Source organism: Rhea americana, unplaced genomic scaffold (genome assembly GCF_003343005.1).
Source record: "Rhea americana isolate MKP2758 unplaced genomic scaffold, rheAme1 scaffold_41, whole genome shotgun sequence".
Classification (NCBI taxonomy): Eukaryota; Metazoa; Chordata; class Aves; order Rheiformes; family Rheidae; genus Rhea; species Rhea americana.
The window spans coordinates 1,337,068-1,353,896 of record NW_028186546.1 but is presented as its reverse complement, the minus strand read 5'-3'; the positions used below and the strand labels follow the sequence as shown (position 1 = coordinate 1,353,896).

The following is a 16,829-nucleotide window of genomic DNA, read 5'->3' as shown; positions in this document are numbered from 1 at the left end:
GTTTAGGAACCAAATGAGACATCAACTTATTAATCTGCAGCCACAAAAGTCAGCCTACACCTAGGACAGAAAAAGGACGCTAAACAAAGGACATTAGCCCCTCTGARAAGAAGTTAAACCACTCGAAGTTCTTTCTTGAATACAGACATACGGCATAAMTGAGAAACCACACACCTACCTCTTCTGCACACCATCTGTGCTTGAAATGTCTCAAGGGCAGACATACATTGTGGATACCTTGATAATACTAATGTCACTTTCTGTATGAATAGYAGCAAGTCAAAATTAACTTTTGATTCACTAGTCAGGATATTAGTAGTCATGGAGACAAGGTTTAACACGGAGACCAAGTTTAACTGCACTAGAAAGGTTTTCCTACTGATTAAGCATTACACTTTTTTCGATTACTACGTGAATATAGTTCTATTACCACCTGTTTCACAGGAACACCAAAAGACCACGTAAGTGTTTATAAGTTTACCAGACCTTTCAGTACATCAATACTTCCAGACCTTTCAGTACATCAGAGCAGGGGAGATGCAATATTACATCAGAGGCAGACTGACTGCTCAGGAAAAAATGATGCCTCTTACTTCAGTAAATTTCAGCACAAACACATTCTTCCCATTAAGCTAAATACAACATTCATTACTAAATGGAGATAAAAGCTAAAATTATTACTTTGAATATTTTTTTCCAAAACGTATACAAAATCTTCATGCAAGATCTTTTCAGATGAAAGTTATGAAAGCTAAGTTTAGATGCTACACAAGCCAATACGGGGCATTTTAGCACGCCCAATTATTACATTCTTTGACTTCTGAGGACTTTTTTTTTTTTAAAAAAAAAGTTCTGTGCGTTCTTCTTCTACAGCGATTCATACAACAAAAAACAAGATTCTGATCTCCAAATATTATTCCTTCAATGCAATCTGAGGGTTTTTTGGTTAAAAAAATCGAAACATAATCAAATCACACAAATTCTGTTTTTTACAGCACAAGAAAGATTGAACAAATCAGACAGGTAATTTGTGTGTAAGATGTGGAAATGAGCCCCTTTCAAAAATAAGGCCTTGATGCATTTCCCTAGGAYCATGTAGCAGGCTGCTTAGGCTCTCCGGGCATTTCCTTCTCTCATGCCATTTCTGCTTGCTTCTTTCTCAAGCTAGCTCAGCCTCACCACAACACCCACCAAAGCCTTCCACCCACTGGGTTGCCCAGTGGTCTCAGTTTTGCTTGATGGTTTGGAGATTGCTATCAGTTCTTAGAGAAGTTTGTTTCTTTCTAACTGCTCTAAATCACAGTGCAGTGACACCCACTAGTCAAACACCCAAAAGACAAATAGGTTCTTCTTCCCTCCATGGACAACAGCGAATTTTCGGTCTAAGCTATAACTCAGGGCGACAGAAAACCTGGACTCCAAAACCTGTTCCACTCACCAGCTGACTGAACAATCCTTGATAAGACACTTCATGTGTGCACGCCTGCTTCTCTCCCTCTGCAAATTCTTTATATTGTATGCCGAGGCAGATAGATTCTCTCATGACATGTTTGTATAAAGTCACCGTCAGAAACAAACCTTCAAGCAAAAAAGTATTTGCTTCAGATCACCATTCTCATTATTCTCACTACAGGAGGATCAAGAGGGCCCAACCTTATTTGCCGTTTTAAGATCCTTTACGTTTCTTGATATGAATTTACAGTTCCCAAACCTTTAGGCAAACATATGACTGGGTAACTTTCTGCTCAAAAAAAAAAAAAAAAAAAAAAAAAAAAAAAAAAAAAAAAAAAAAAAAGTAGCAAGAGAAGCTTCATTGCCGAGCTCTCTCAGGTGCTCAAGGTACAGTGAGCAACTTCTGAAGTACAAGCTCAACCAGAGAACTGGATTTTTTTCCTGCAAACAGCCAGCAACAAATAAAAAGCTCTTGACTAAGCCTCCTTATATGCACCCAAAGACAGTCAGAGTTCAAGTGGATGCACTCAGAGCATCAGTCAGGCAAACCAAGAGCTGATTCCTCCTTCTCTGGAGATATTCAAGGCCCGTCTGGATGCAACCCTGTCTACCAYGCTCTAGGTGACCCTGGTGAACAGGGAGGTTGGACTAGATGATCTCCAGAGATCCCTTCCAACCTTACTGATTTTTTGATTCTATGATAATGATCTCCTCAGTCAACAAATAAACAGGGTCTGGAACTGGGAAATGGCTGTTAGTTACTGACACTGCTCCACACTRTACTATTCAGAACCTGTCTCCAATTTATCCTCTTCCCCCCTCCTACCACTGCTTGCTTTGGCCTCTCCTACCACAAATGATTAATGACCACACATATCCACGCCTTMTAAGAAGTTTATTTCTGTCTTTGCTGTAGCTAATGCCACAAAGCCATTTCTGGCTGGGCTGGATTTGAATTATGATCCAACAGAGCGAACTAAGTCTGCTAGCTGGGCTATCAGAAGCAACTGAACAAAGCTCTCCTTCCAGATCCATTGCCCCAGGGAAAAGCATAGGCATCATACTAAGACGTGCAAAGCAAATGTTCTCCAAGGAACATAGAMTTGAACAACAGTTGTCCCAATGACACTGGACTGCATGAAGGACAGCAGTGTTATGACAAGGACTAAGATGGGCAACACCAACAAATAAAACACATTTTTCTAAGCTGGCCTGGAAGTCCTGTTGGTGGAACACAGCTCAGTGGTCTCACTCATTTTGAGAATCACTTTGTCAGAGAAAAATATGTTCCCAGCAAACTTTGGTCATAGCAATCTATTATTAGATGTCGATACTCTCATAAGAGATGACCTCCTTTGAGCACTCAGCTAACCACTGAAAAACATTACTCAGCCAAACCGAGCCAATGTAGGCACCTGGCTAGCGAGCCTGTCCCTTCAGCACAGCACAACCCACGTGGAACTCTTGAATAAGGAACCCTTATTTGCAGTGTGGGTTACAATTCTAGTAGGAAACTTGAGGCATTTAATGCTCTGACCTTTATTTTTTGTCTTTGCCAACCTGCAAGTAGTTCAGATGTCCTATCCCACCCTATCCGAGCTATAGGAAGAAATTACAACTTGACTTAGCTCCACTTGTTAAGTGGAGATTTGAATCTTCAAAAAAATTATTTACACTAAGTGTCTCCTCCTTCCTCATACTTGCAAGTAAGAAAGATTTAAGATTTCAACTAGTTGACTGACCGTTTGCAAGGATGAAAAATTTAGCTGGCTATACAAAAGTGCCAACTAAAAGCTACCCAGAATTCTGATCTTGGAGCCAGAGAGTTACCTTTCTTTTCTTTTGGTGGGGGGGGGGTATTCCAGAATCAYAGAATCAGTAAGGTTGGAAGGGACCTCTGGAGATCATCTAGTCCAACCTTCCTGCTCAAGCAGGGTCACTTAGAGCATGGTAGACAGGGTTGCATCCAGGCGGGCCTTGAAGATCTCCAGAGAAGGAGACTCCACWACCTCTCTGGGCAACCTGGTCCAGCGCTCCGTCACTCTCACAAGGAAGAAATTGCYCCTCACGGTCAGGCGGAACTTCCTGTGCTTCAATTTTCGCCCATTGCCTCTTGTCCTGTCACACGGGACAACTCAAAAGAGTTTGGCCCCCATCCCCTTGACACCCTCCCTTCAGGTACTTGTACACATTGATCAGATCCCCCCTCAGTCTTCTCTTCCCCAGGCTGCAGAGACCCAGCTCTCGCAGCCGTTCCTCAYAGGGYAGGTGCTCCAGCCCTCGGATCATCTTCGTAGCCCTACGCTGGACTCTCTCCAGTAGCTCCCGGTCTCTCTTGTAGTGGGGAGCCCAGAACTGGACACAGTACTCGAGGCCTTACCAGGGCTGAGTAGAGGGGCAGGATCACTTCCCTTCACCTGCTGGCAACACTCTTCCTAATGCACCCCAGGAGACCATTGGCCTTCTTGGCCACAAGGGCACATTGCTGGCTCGTGGTCAACCTGTCATCCACCAGCACTCCCAGGTCCTTCTCTGCAGAGCTGCTCTCCCAAGGGTCAGCCCCCAGCTTGTCCTGGTGCCTAGGGTTATTTCTCTCTAGGTGCAGAACCCTGCACTTGCCCTTGTTGAACCTCAGGAGGTTCCTCTCTGCCCAACTCTCCAGCCTGTCCAGGTCTCTGTGAATGGCAGCACAGCCCTCTGGTGTGTCAGCCACTCCTCCCAGCTTGGTAGCATCAGCAAACTTGCTGAGATTGTACTCCGTCCCCTCATCCAGGTCACTGAGGAAGAAGTTGAACAGGATGGGACCCAGTACTGAGCCCTGGGGGACGCCACTAGCCACAGGCCTCCAACTAGACTCCACGCCACTGATGACGACCCTCTGAGCTCTGCCTTTCAGCCAGTTCTCAGTCCACCTCACTGTCCACTCGTCTAACCCACACTTCCTGAGCTTATCTAGGAGGATGTTGTGGAAGACAGTGTCAAAAGCCTTGCTGAAGTCAAGGTACACAACGTCCACTGCTCTCCCCTCGTCTACCCAGCCAGTCATTCCATCATAGAAGGCTATCAGGTTGGTTAAGCAGGATTTCCCCTTGGTGAATCCATGATGGCTACTCCTGATCACCTTCTTTTCCTTCATATGTCTGGAAATGACATCCAGAATGAGCTGTTCCATCATCTGTCTAGGGATGGAGGTGAGGCTGACTGGCCTATAGTTGCCTGGGTCCTCCTTCTTGCCCTTCTTGAAGACTGGAGTGACATTGGCTTTCTTCCAGTCCTCAGGCACCTCTCCAGTTCTCCAGGACCTTTCAAAGGTGATGGAGAGCGGCTTGGCAACAACATCCACCAGCTCCCTCAGCGTGGGTGCATCCCATCCAGGCCCATGGATTTGTGGATGTCTTAGCCTGCCCAGAAGGTCTCTAATCCTATCCTCCTCAATCAAAGGAAAGTCTTCCCTTCTCTGGACTTTTTCCCTCACGTCCAGGCTGCAGGATTCCTGGTGGCTGCCCTTAGCAGTGAAGACTGAAGCAAAGAAGGCATTCAGTAATTCTGCCGTCTCTGTATCCCTTGTCGCCAGGGCCCCCGCCCCATAGAGCAGTGGGCCCACATTTTCCCTAGTCCTCCTCTTGCTGCTGATGTATTTGAAGAAGCCCTTCCCGTTGTCCTTGATATCCCTTGCAAGACTCAGTTCCAGCTGGGCCTTAGCCTTCCTCGCAGCATCTCTACATGCTCTGACTGCATTCGTATAATTCTCCCAAGTAGCCTGTCCCCTCTTCCACAGTCTGTGTACTTTCTTCTTCTGTCTGAATTTGGCCAGGAGCCCCTTGCTCACCCATGCAGGTCTCCTGCCCCTTTTGCTGCACTTCTTACTCATAGAGATGCACCGCTCTTGAGCGTGGAGGAAGTGATGTTTGAACACTAGCCAGCTCTCCTGGATCCCGCTTCCTTCTAGGGCCTTAACCATGAGACTCCACCAATTAGGACTCCGAAGAGCCCAAAGTCCGCTCTCCTGAAGCCCAGGGTTGCAATCCTGCTTGTTGCCTTCATTCTTTCCTGCAGGATCCTGAACTCCACCATCTCATGGTCACTGCAGCCAAGGCTGTCCTGAACCTTCACATCACTAACCAATCCCTCTCTGTTGTTAAGGACAAGGTCCAGYAGGACACCCTTCCTCGTAGGCTCCTCCACCATTTGCGACAAGAAGTTGTCATCAATGCATTGCAGGAGCCTCCTGGGCTGTTTGTGCCTTGCTGTGTTGTCCCTCCAGCAGATGTCAGGGTGGCTGAAGTCCCCCATGAGAACCAGGGCCTGTGATCTTGAGGCTACTTCCAGTTGTCTATAGAAGGCCTCATCAACTTTCTCTTCCTGGTCAGGTGGCCTGCAGTAGACATCCACAGCAGTGTCCCCCATGTTAGCCTGCCCTTTGATCTTCACCCATAAGCTCTCAACTGCTTCCTCCTCCTCCACCYCTTGGCAGAGCTTGATGCATTCTAGTTGCTCTCTCACATAAAGACCAACTCCACCACCTCGCCTCCCTGGCCTGTCTCTCCTAAAAAGCACATAGCCATCCATGGCAGCATTCCAGTCATGAGAGCTACCCCACCATGTCTCCRTGACTGCAATGAGATCATGGCCCTGCGATCGCACACAGATCTCCAGCTCCTCCTGTTTGTTCCCCATGCTGCGTGCATTGGTGTACAGGCATTTCGGAGACGTAGTCATGCCTGCAGGTTACTCAGGAAGGGTGTACAGGGGGTGCCCATAGCCATGTTCCGAACGCACATCCCCAGCTGCACGCACCCGTTGGAGGCCCCCCAACCCAACTTCTGATTTGTTGTCTACCCTGTCTATATGACACCCCCCCATCTAGTTTAAAGCCCTCTTTACTAGGCTGGCCAACCTGTTTGCAGAGGCAAAGGTGTCCTCCTTGGTGAGGTGAAGCCCATCTCTCCCCACCAACCATGGTCTGTGGTCACAGAATCCAAAATCCTGTTGCCAACACCAGCAGTGCAGCCAGCTGTTGATCTGGAAAATCTTCCTCCTCCTCCTCCCATGCCTCCCCCTAATCAGCAGGACCGATGAGTAGACCACCTGGGCTCCCAGTCCCTTGACCACCATGCCCAAGGCCTTGAAGTCTTCTTTGATTGTCTCTAGTTTGCTCTCTGTATCGTTAGCACCCACATGAAAGAGCAGCAGAGGGGAGTAGTCTGAGGAGCAGACAAGCCTTGGCAGCCTTTCAGACACATCTCGTATCCTTGCCCCCAGCAGGCAGCAAACCTCTCTAGAGGAGGGGTGAGGTCGGCAGATAGGCACTCTGTCCCCCTCAACATGGAATGACCCACTACAACCACTCGTTGCCTCTTCCGAGTGGTCATGCAAGGCACAGGATCAGACAGCCCAGTTGCTTCCCTTGAGGCCAGGTCCGGGTTCTCCTCATCCTGGAGTGTGCTAAACCTGTTCTTCAACTGTAACTCCAGGTCTGCAGGAGGATTAGGGGCCTTTCTTCTTTTTGTTCGAGAAGCAACTAGCTTCCAGCCTTCTTCGACAGTGCTGTGCTGAACTATTTCACTCTTCACAGAGTCCTCCAGCAACTCCCCTGCTGCAGGGGATTGGGACTCCCAGTGCAGTATGGTCTCCAAGAACCCCCTGTCTATCTCCTGCTCACAAAAACTCTCGCGTGTTTCGCAGTCTACTGACTTCATCCTGCAACTCTTTGACTTGAAGACACACAAGAGATTTAAAAACTGACACAATACAGCAACTTAGCACAGGCAGCAGAAGCTGTTGGCTACTAATTTTGTCTTAGAAGCTTTCTCATTCTGGAATTGAAATTCGATTGTTAGATGGAAAAAAAAGAAAACTCTTATGCTAACCACAACTCAAAGCCTTCAAGAGTTACTTTGAGCCCATTTCCTAAAGTCAGCAGAACTGCCTCTTGGCAGGCAGAATACTTTGATGATGATAGAAGTTCTACCTGACCCCACTTCTAGGTCCATCAGTGTAACATATGGACCAGGCATCCTCATGCTCTTCCTGACTTCAGTGCTAAAAATCTTGCAGTGATGGGTTTACTGTTATGCCTACTCTAATCTGTAGAAGAAGTCAGAGTGGCATAGAACAGCATCAAATAATTTTGTCCAAAGCTAAATAAAAGCCCAGAGTGGAAACTCTGAATACAGAAAAAAAGTAACTTTAACAAAACAGAGTCCAAAATCCATTTCAGCTGTACATGTTCAAAACGCTTCCAAAGCAGAAGGCTAGACTGAAGAAACCAGACTCTYGCTTTCCATGTTTCTTTCTGCACTGCCAAGTAACAGCACCTGACCTCATGTCCCTGCTGGTCTTGGATCACTATGATCGTACATCAGTGCATGTATTCTACGCTCTGTTTTCAAGCGAGTCAACTAATTTTTATAACACAAAACTCCGCTGTGGTGCTCAGGTAGCTTGCTATTATAACTGGAAACAGTAATTAACAAAACTGCCCCATATTGGAATGGCACAGAGAAAACGAATATGGCCCTGCATGAGGGAGACAAATCCAGTAAGTGTTTCCATGCCAGCCTTGGCTCTACACAGTCCCTGAAGACCTTGCTGCCTGTAATATTCCACATACACTCACACACATACACTCACATTAGGCCCCAAAGCATATTTTTTAAATATATAAATATATATACACACACACTTATACATATGTATACACACACACACACATTTGTATATATACATACATATATATGATCCTTTCTTGCTTAAGAAAGACACCAATACAGCAGGTTTATAAACCTCACATCACTTCCTAGGGGAAAAATTACATCTCAATGCTAAGAGAGATCACGTGGAGACCAGAGAAGAGCCAGACCAAAAGCTCTGTAGAGTGGACACAACCAGCTCATGCCAGAGTGGGGTTAATCCTAAGTAATATGGCCACCMATCATTCTGCATCTCTGTGCCTGGAAGCCAGAAACAGATGCTTCTCTCCACAATTATACAGCTAAAGTCTGTGCGTGCTCTCCAAAGACTGTGGTGCTACTGCTGTGTACCAGTGTTCTAGCACTTTGAAAGACTATCCTGAGTATGAACAAAAGAGCTACACACAGAAGCACAATACAAAAGAATCACAAAAGAGAGCAAGAAGTTGTCTCAACTTGGGGGGAAAAAAAGGCAAAAATATCATTTCAAAGAAAACTTCATGCAAGAGCAACAGCGCTGTATCTGATGTACAGTAAGCAGAAAAAGAATTATTTATGAAGCCCAATGACATGGATTCTTCCACTGCTACAGTCACAAACTAAGATAAGCAGTTTGCGTTGACAGCTTCACTTTTGTCCCTTGGCATTCATACTTTTGAAGTCTGGAGTCTAAGGGGAAAAGATTTTTACATTTCATTTTCTTTCCAGGATGTTCTCACATGAAAATACATAACAAAAAGTTGAGAAGTTCAGGCCTGTCAATTTTCAGTTGGAGAAATTGTTGAACATAATTAGTTTAAGATAGTATGTTTACCTGCCAATGCGAACACAAAATGCCTTCTACAAATTGCAACACAAAAAAGCTGAGAAAGTACAATTATCTCCAAATCAAGCCATCACACAGCTGTTTGCTCATTTTCTCTTAACAACTGCAGACCAAAATCACCACCTTGATCTCCACTGTAAACTCAAGTGGAGCTAGGTTCACTTTTAATCAATACCTGAGCATGAACCCTGAGTGCTAAACCCACAATCTGTAAGTGAGAGAAATCCAGTTAGGAGAATCATAGTGAGATCATCTTTGAAGAGTGATACAAATAACAAGGTGTGAAGTTTCACCAGAACAGGCAGTGGGGCTTGTGGGTGTAGAAAGGAGTTATTTATCACCATTTTCATGTCTGCACCCAATCCTGTCTCTGTGTTAATGCTAAGCTAATCAGACTTGATTCTGGTCTCTACCTGGACTGCTTCTCAAAAAAGAAAGCTCTAGATGTTGTGGGGTTTACACTGGGGAATTAGTGCTTCCCACCAATTTGCAATAAACCAGTACTTTACTACAGCTTTACGTTTCAGTGTAAGGTGCTGGTTCTGTTCACTTAAATTTATCCAGGACAGCTAAGTAGGAAAAACAAAAGGCAGGTTCTAGGAAGAAAATAAAGAACATGTTGTGACACACTGCTGGCACAGAAAATTGCCACAATTCACCACAGAAGGAAACTGCCACAATCTACCACAGAAGCAGGTACACTTCAGTTCAAGGCAAGCAATATATAGAGTTAAGCAACAAAGTTCTGCAATAGTTGGACAGTCAGACAGATCACAGACAAGCTGCAGATGATTCCCAGTCAGCTAAAATGAAACCTGTTCTTCAGCAGCCAACTGCACATCTTTACCAACCTTAATGTCTGCCAGTAAGGTCCATTTCAACATTGAGAAAACGAACCGAATCAAACGTTACCTTCGGCCCAGTCTTCCGCTTGTGCTTGCTGTGCTCTCCTCTGGGCCATCATCCGATTTCCCATGTTCCTTCGGCGCCTTGGCATCCCATCCCCTCGTTCTTCAGTTTGGGGMCGAGGTCTGGGCACTGCTGCAGCTGCTGCCACCACATTTTGCTGGTGTTCCTCATCAGCTGCAAAAGGAAAATATACTCAGTGAGAGATCTGCCATTTCTGCTCTGCTGCAGTGGTCATTTTGCCAGTCAACTTTAGCAATCAGAAGTACAATACYAGGGTGATTTTTCAAATGAGAGAGCGTGTCCTCTTCCTCATGTGTTTTTTTTCCTGTACGGCAGCAGCTATATGCAAGTTGCTCTCCAGCGACTAAACAGGATGCTGCTCTGGTACCTTCCTGTCTGTGCACAGTGCTTTGTGCAATGGAAGTTTCATCCCAACAGCAGGCTCTTTTGGAATAGAGTATTGATCATTTTAAAGAAAAGCCTAGAGCTATATGCGACTAGTATTATTTATCTGATATGACAGAGCCCCTGCACTTCAAAAAAAAAAAAAAAAATCCCCCCCCCGAACTATCCAAATATTGCCCTTACTTGAGCCAAACACACGATCTGTTTTTCCCTTAAAACTAGAAAATATTTCCCTTTATCTGGTGAGACTGCTCATCCAGTCATTTCTGATTTAGCAAAAGACAGCAGCCGAGGAATGTTTTTCTTCCTTTCTGAAGTATTCTGATTTTTTTTKTGTGTGTGTGGGGGGGAGAGTGGGGAGAGTTGTATAATTTAGTAGATTCATCTGAACTCAAACATGGGAGCACACGTTTCAGAACAGAACATGTAAATCATTATATTTGAAACAAAAGCTGAACAATAAATAAGGAATATACATTATAGCATATATGCATTCAGTGTTTCTCCCTTCTACTGTGCTGATTTAAACTGAATTTCTCCCACCAGACGCATGTATAGAAGGCAAATGCTAGGGGAAGACACACTGCCAAAGGTGTATAACTTTTGCATTAGATTGCAAAGCGTAAACACGAACTCCCACTGCCATGTCCGCCCCCCCCCCCCCCCCCACTCAAATTACCGGTTAGGATCTGACAAATGAGGAATATCCTAACAGAGGAACAGCTGGGAGATAGCATGGGAAAAAGCAACTGACTGGTAGGCTCATTTAGCAAGTTTTCCACAGAACTACGCACAAAGTTTCCGTGTGAGACCTCCATGCTCCTGCTGCAGTACTCGTGCTGCAGTGATCAGATAATGGAAAGGCATCATCAGCCTTGATACCCGCTTTGCATATTCCTCTGATAAGYACAACTCTGATAATCGTGTATATTGTTACCTGCTCAATCCTGCAAAATGTTAACTGCCATGACCTTAATTCAACTAACTATTCAAATGGTCTCATAGAAAGTGGTGGGATTACTCATGGAGTTAAACCCAGGGCACATTTGTTTGTCATTTGCTGGATTACATGGTGTTCCAACAGGAGCACAGAATGCTCTCCACACCGTACCAAGTCTCCAGCATCTTCTGATCCAACCAATTCCTTTTTAGAAAGCTACCGTTCACATATCTAAGATGAGAAAACAAGATTCATTATGGCTACCTCTATGTGACRATCAAAGGTGAGCTCACAACTCATTTCGGTAAATCTGAACTAGCTTCAAAGCAGCTAACCTCAGTGCCAAAAGCAGTACAGCTACAACAGCACTGAGCTCAGCATAGGCTGCAAACCAGAGTAACCTGGAGAAGTATTCAGCCAGCAAAGCCATTATCAGTTCAGGATACGCTGCAGCAATGCTGTTAGCAGCACACAAGAAAGCTCCCAGCACTAACTGCAGCACCATGACATTTTGAATTGAGTCACTGCACTATCACACCGCTGTTATGGCCTTGTTCTCATTTACTCCCTTCGGTCTCTGGACCAAAAAGGAGTCCATAATATATTACCAAATGCAGGCTCTAGGGWTCAGATCATTCCGCTGCTTCTTCAAGATCTGCCCAGCCTGATTTTCAGTGCTACAGAACAATGAGGGAAACATTATGCCTCAAAGGCAGTATAGCAGACTATTTATTTAGAACACTATTAAATGCCAGAAATATTCTAGGGTAGAGCCTGCAAAAGGACATTTTAATAGAAGTGCAATATTTCTGCTAGCAAACTCCTAAAACACCTTGCAGTTCAAATCTTAGCATTCTTCTAGACAAAAGCTTCAACACATCCATCTCAGTAACTTTCAAAGGTGGTCCTGCATAGCATATCGGCTACGCASTTCTAATGCTCGTTCATACTGAGGCTCGTTTTTGGTTCCCATCTTCCTGTGAAACAGAGACCATTTTGCATTTCATGAAATAGAAATCTATTTATAAGTTACATGTTCATTTCAAACCAAGGTGCTTAACTCTCATGGAGAGAGACATATGAGCCAAGTTGTATTTTCCTCAGTTTAATTCTCTCCAGAAGACTATAATTCCCTAGAGTTGAGCAGTGTTAAAGTGAGCTCAAATASTAGCACAAAACCTGTCATAGCTGTCTCATGTCATGGTAAAACTCATAAGGTAGTTGTCAAACAATACTTGTCTTTTCAAATCTCCAAAACTCTCTCATTCTACACCCAACAGAGGACAGCTGAACACTACGGATTGTCATTTAGTAGAAAAAGTCATGCTTTAATCCATCTTTTTTTTCCCCTCTAGCCTTCCGTTTGCAAGGCATTTAACTGGACAGTAGTTTGAAAAATGTGAGTATCGGTCCTTACGTTTCTCCCCATCCTTCACAAGGGGGAGAAGAGAACTGTCTTGTTTTTCCTGTAACACACTTGTACCTGGCTTGTTGATCAGGGTTCAACTATTTGTTTACAGGACTCAGGAAACATCTGTTTCTTCCATATCTATGAAGTTAGATGTGCTCTCCTCCCTCCCCTCTGGAAGCACAGCAGATCGACTAGAGCTGCACACACACAATGTGAGGGGTGCAACTGCTGGTTCTGAATGGTAAACACTTTAAAACCTTGCTCTTAAAAAGACTGCTTGCTCTTATTCTTGGAAATGGATTGACTATCAAATCTGAGGTCAAGAATAATTTTCCCTCAGGTCAAGGTCTGTGGGGTTTTTCCTCCCCCATCTCCCGCAGCACAGGGTGTGGTTCGGCCGCTGCGATTATCTGGACACATCTGAGCCTTCAGTTTCCTGTAACTGCAGAGGATTCAGATGTGAGCAGCACCCCAGTCTAGCCATTTTGTGCAYAGATTAGTCACACAAGGACTGAAACACTTCAGTCAATTAGACTTGATACAGAGCCATCTGAGTGAAACTTAATGACCAATATTATATAGGTCAGACCAGATGAGCCAATACCTGCTTGATGGTTTGCAGAACGGTAGGCCAGAAGAAATAATATTAAATTAAGTCCTCAATTAACAGACAACATGGACAAAAAAAAAGTCAGAAAAATGGACATAGCTTGAAARCATGGTTTAGTTTTTATTATAAGCTTCAGATACTCCAGGTTATGACTCAGCCTTTCAAAAATCAGGGAATAGCTCACTTCAGAGGACAGCAGTTTTACTGATTTGCCAAGAGCAGCTTGTCTCCGCTTTTTCAGAAAAGTCAGCACAGTGCAAAGGCAGTAACAGAGATTATTTCATCTGACTTGTCARGGTACAGCAGCAACCGCAAGACTGTACTTGTACTGTCACTTCATTCTGATATAAGTCTACATTGATGCAAGAAACAGCAACAACAAATCCTACTGAAAGCAGAACAGCTTCCTAAGCAGGATGTGAAGCATCACATGGATATCGTTATAAAGAACGCTATGAAACCTCTCGGAGTCCAGAATCCTTAGGATCTAGTTTTACATTCCTCAGGTAGAAATTAATTCCTTTCTGAAGCTCTGCAGAATTCCACTTCCTCAGAGCAAACACACTTTTCTTAATAGACAATACTTTGCTCATCATGACACACTGTCTTCAGTTATATCAGACGAGCAATTCTGTCAGGGTAATCCTGGGCTGGCAAGTTTCAAGGCTTTCGTACAAATCGGGCTGCTAGTTTGATAGCTCCCTGGTTCTGCAGCGATAGAGCGGGAAGAGCTCCACCTACCGCACTAACACATTAGCGGTATTTCCCACCATGCTTCCTGCAGCATCCAGCATCTTCTACCTTCACATGAAACTYGTGAAATTCAAGGAGATAGTGATACCAAACAGGACAGGTAGAAGTATGCTTGGCTTTCCTGAGAAAGTACTTGTGCCTAGTACAGCTTATCCTATTAAGGTATGTTCACAAAGATCATAGTCATAAACAAGTGATAGATATGCAATCCATTTATTAAAACCAGAAATGCTACTTCTTTTTTCTATTCTCAGCAGAACATGCCCAGACATGATCCTGCTGAAAACACTGTGCTGCTTGAAATGACCTTTTAAAGGAAATACTTTTTATTTGCTACTTGTGATCTTTGGCTTCCTTGATTATCTAAAGCCCTAAACTCGTGAACTTCTTAAAGCAGCAACTCTTCCAGTCAGATCATATAGAGTTTTGATCCCCCACTATTAATTTAAAAACAARAAGGCGAGAGAGGATGGTCTCAATACTGGTACCATCAGTTCTACATGTCAAACTTCCCTGCTTTAAAGTCTTTTTCAGGTTAATGGTAGGAATTTACTACCAAGTGTGTAGCAGCTTCTGTTTTCCAGGTAAGAAAAAGCCACAGAAAAGCAAATTCCTGTTTAAGACTGGTGTATWTAGTATCTGCAAAATTCAAAGTCCCAGTGGTTTTGAAAAATAGTTTTTGTCATGTAAAGAGAAAAATTATGCCCACAGCCTGAAAGTCTGCAAAAGACTTTATAATGACAGAAGTCAATATATTAAGGTAACAAATTATCAAGAAAAAAAATCAAGTCTAATTTGGAAGTATCAAAACAATGCTAAAAAAAAAAAANGCTAAAAAAAAAAAAAAGACTTCAAAACAAATGAGTTATCCTGAAGATAAACTCACTTTAACAAGTGGCTCAAAAGTAGCATTGAGCCTTTTTGAGAACTTTTATCATTTAAAGTAAATGTTTGGGCTTCAATATAGTTAGAACTTCATGTGTTCAAAAAAACAAACAAACAAAAATACTCCTCCAAACCCATAGCTCCTGATTAACCTAAGCCCCTCAACACAAGCTCAGGAAGTAGTATTTCTCCAGCAGCCTCATCTCTCTAGGATATGCATCACCTAGTTTTATCAACAGCTCAGCTCTAAGTAGCTAAGAGACCAAGGAAATTTCATCAACTTCTAAGCTGTTGAGAAAAAAATACCAGACCAGATCTATACAATAAAAGGTCTCAGACTGTTGGAAAAAATYACATACTGCATAACTTTTATCAGCAAAAGCTGCTTTTAACAAGGTCCTTACCACACATAACCTTGCATTGGTATGACTGTTTATATTAGTGTTTTTATAGAAAAACTACCAAAGATATTCTTTCTCCCAAATAAAAAGACCCCTCCTYCACACCCCTCTCCAAAACCCCAAATCCTGGAACTTGTGTTGTTGCACTGACAAAGGCGTCAGTGGTTGTCCAGGCTAAAAATTCAAATCTGAGTCTTCACAGTTAAACATCTCCCTTCTTTCATTCTGAAAATATAACAACGCAGGTAAGTTTACAGATGCATCTGTCTTCTTCCCATAACATTCAAATTGCATCTACAAAAGGTCATTTTCACTAGGGTTTCATGCTACTGCAACTGCTGCTCAGCAATAAAACACTCACCATTTGAGAGCCAGCAAGCTTGGAAATGCTGTATCATCTAACCCTTCCCAGAACCAGACTGTGCAACACAGCACCTAAAAACTCGCCTGTCTAGCGAACACTCATACTACTGCCCTCATCTGCTCTAAGTCCTCAGCTAGGTGGAAAAGCAGTAGCAAAAGAGGCAAATTTCTGCAAAGTTCAGCTAATGGAGACTTGGCCGGAGGGAAGAAGAGAGGCTAGCCTGTTTTTCTGGTCTCGTGTGTAACATGAATGGCATTAACTCTGCAGTTAACTCTATCCATTTGACAAAATCTTCCAGAAGAAAACTAGCGGATAAGAAAAAAAAAGAAAAGAAAAAGAAAAGCTTATAAGATAATGGAGGATGTGTAATTAGTGCACCCAAACCTCAGCACACAAAGAATACGGCTGTCTCACAGCCCCGGTCAAGCCCTGCGCCGACCAAGTGACTCCGGTCGGCTCTGAGTCGCCACGACCAGACCCAGGGAAATCAGGAGAGCGCCATCGCTGCCTGATCGCTTAGGGAGACCTGGAAAACACCGTACTTCTGCGGCACGGGGTGCAGAAAGCGCCTAAATCCTCCCCCCCCCCTTAAAAAAATAAGAGACAACTCTGCCTGGTCGGAGAGCAGGAAACCGGCCGGGAGAGTGGAAATCCCACTGGAAAGCCGCCCCGGGCCTTCTTCCCGGGAGCGCTGCGGGGCAGGAGCCGGCTCCTCGGCTCTCCCCCCTCCAGCGCGGGGCCCGAGGCGGCGACGAGGGCGGCGGGGCGGGGGGTGACACGAGCTGCGCCAGGCCTCAGAGCCGAGCAGGGGGCTGCACGCCCCCCCCCAAACACACACACCGCAGGAGCGGCCTCGGGGGGGGGGGCTGCGGATCCCTGAGAGCCCCCCACCATGGCGGCTGCCCCCCCAACAGGGGTCTCCATGGAGACGCCCCCCCCACCCCCCAGCGCCGGACCCGGTTGAGAGCAGGGGCGGCCCCAGCTGAGCACCCCCCCACCCCCAAACCGGAACAGGGCGGGGAAGCGGACCGAGGGGAGGGCCGGCGACCCACCTGCCCTCGCCTGGCCCCGGAGGCGGGTGGYGAAGAAGAGGAGGACGGCGAGGAGCACGGCAGCCAGGACGAGCAGCGCCGCGTCCATACTGCCGCCCGCCGCCCGCCCTCAGCGCCGCCAGGCCCCGC

At 45.0% G+C, this 16,829-nt stretch overlaps 1 protein-coding gene across 1 annotated transcript in view; it reads right to left on the bottom strand.

Annotated features, from left to right (window-relative positions):
• DDRGK1 (DDRGK domain containing 1) overlaps nucleotides 1-16,819 on the bottom strand; it is a 44,785-nt gene extending 27,966 nt beyond the window's left edge. Inside the window, exons 1-2 of the mRNA XM_085314651.1 lie at nucleotides 16,701-16,819; nucleotides 9,883-10,053 (exon numbers count right to left, since the gene is read on the bottom strand). Coding sequence (XP_085170777.1) covers nucleotides 9,883-10,053; nucleotides 16,701-16,788 — 259 coding nt within the window. The 5' untranslated portion in view covers nucleotides 16,789-16,819. The remainder of the gene's footprint in view (nucleotides 1-9,882; nucleotides 10,054-16,700) is intronic.
• Nucleotides 16,820-16,829: the final 10 nt, after the last annotated feature.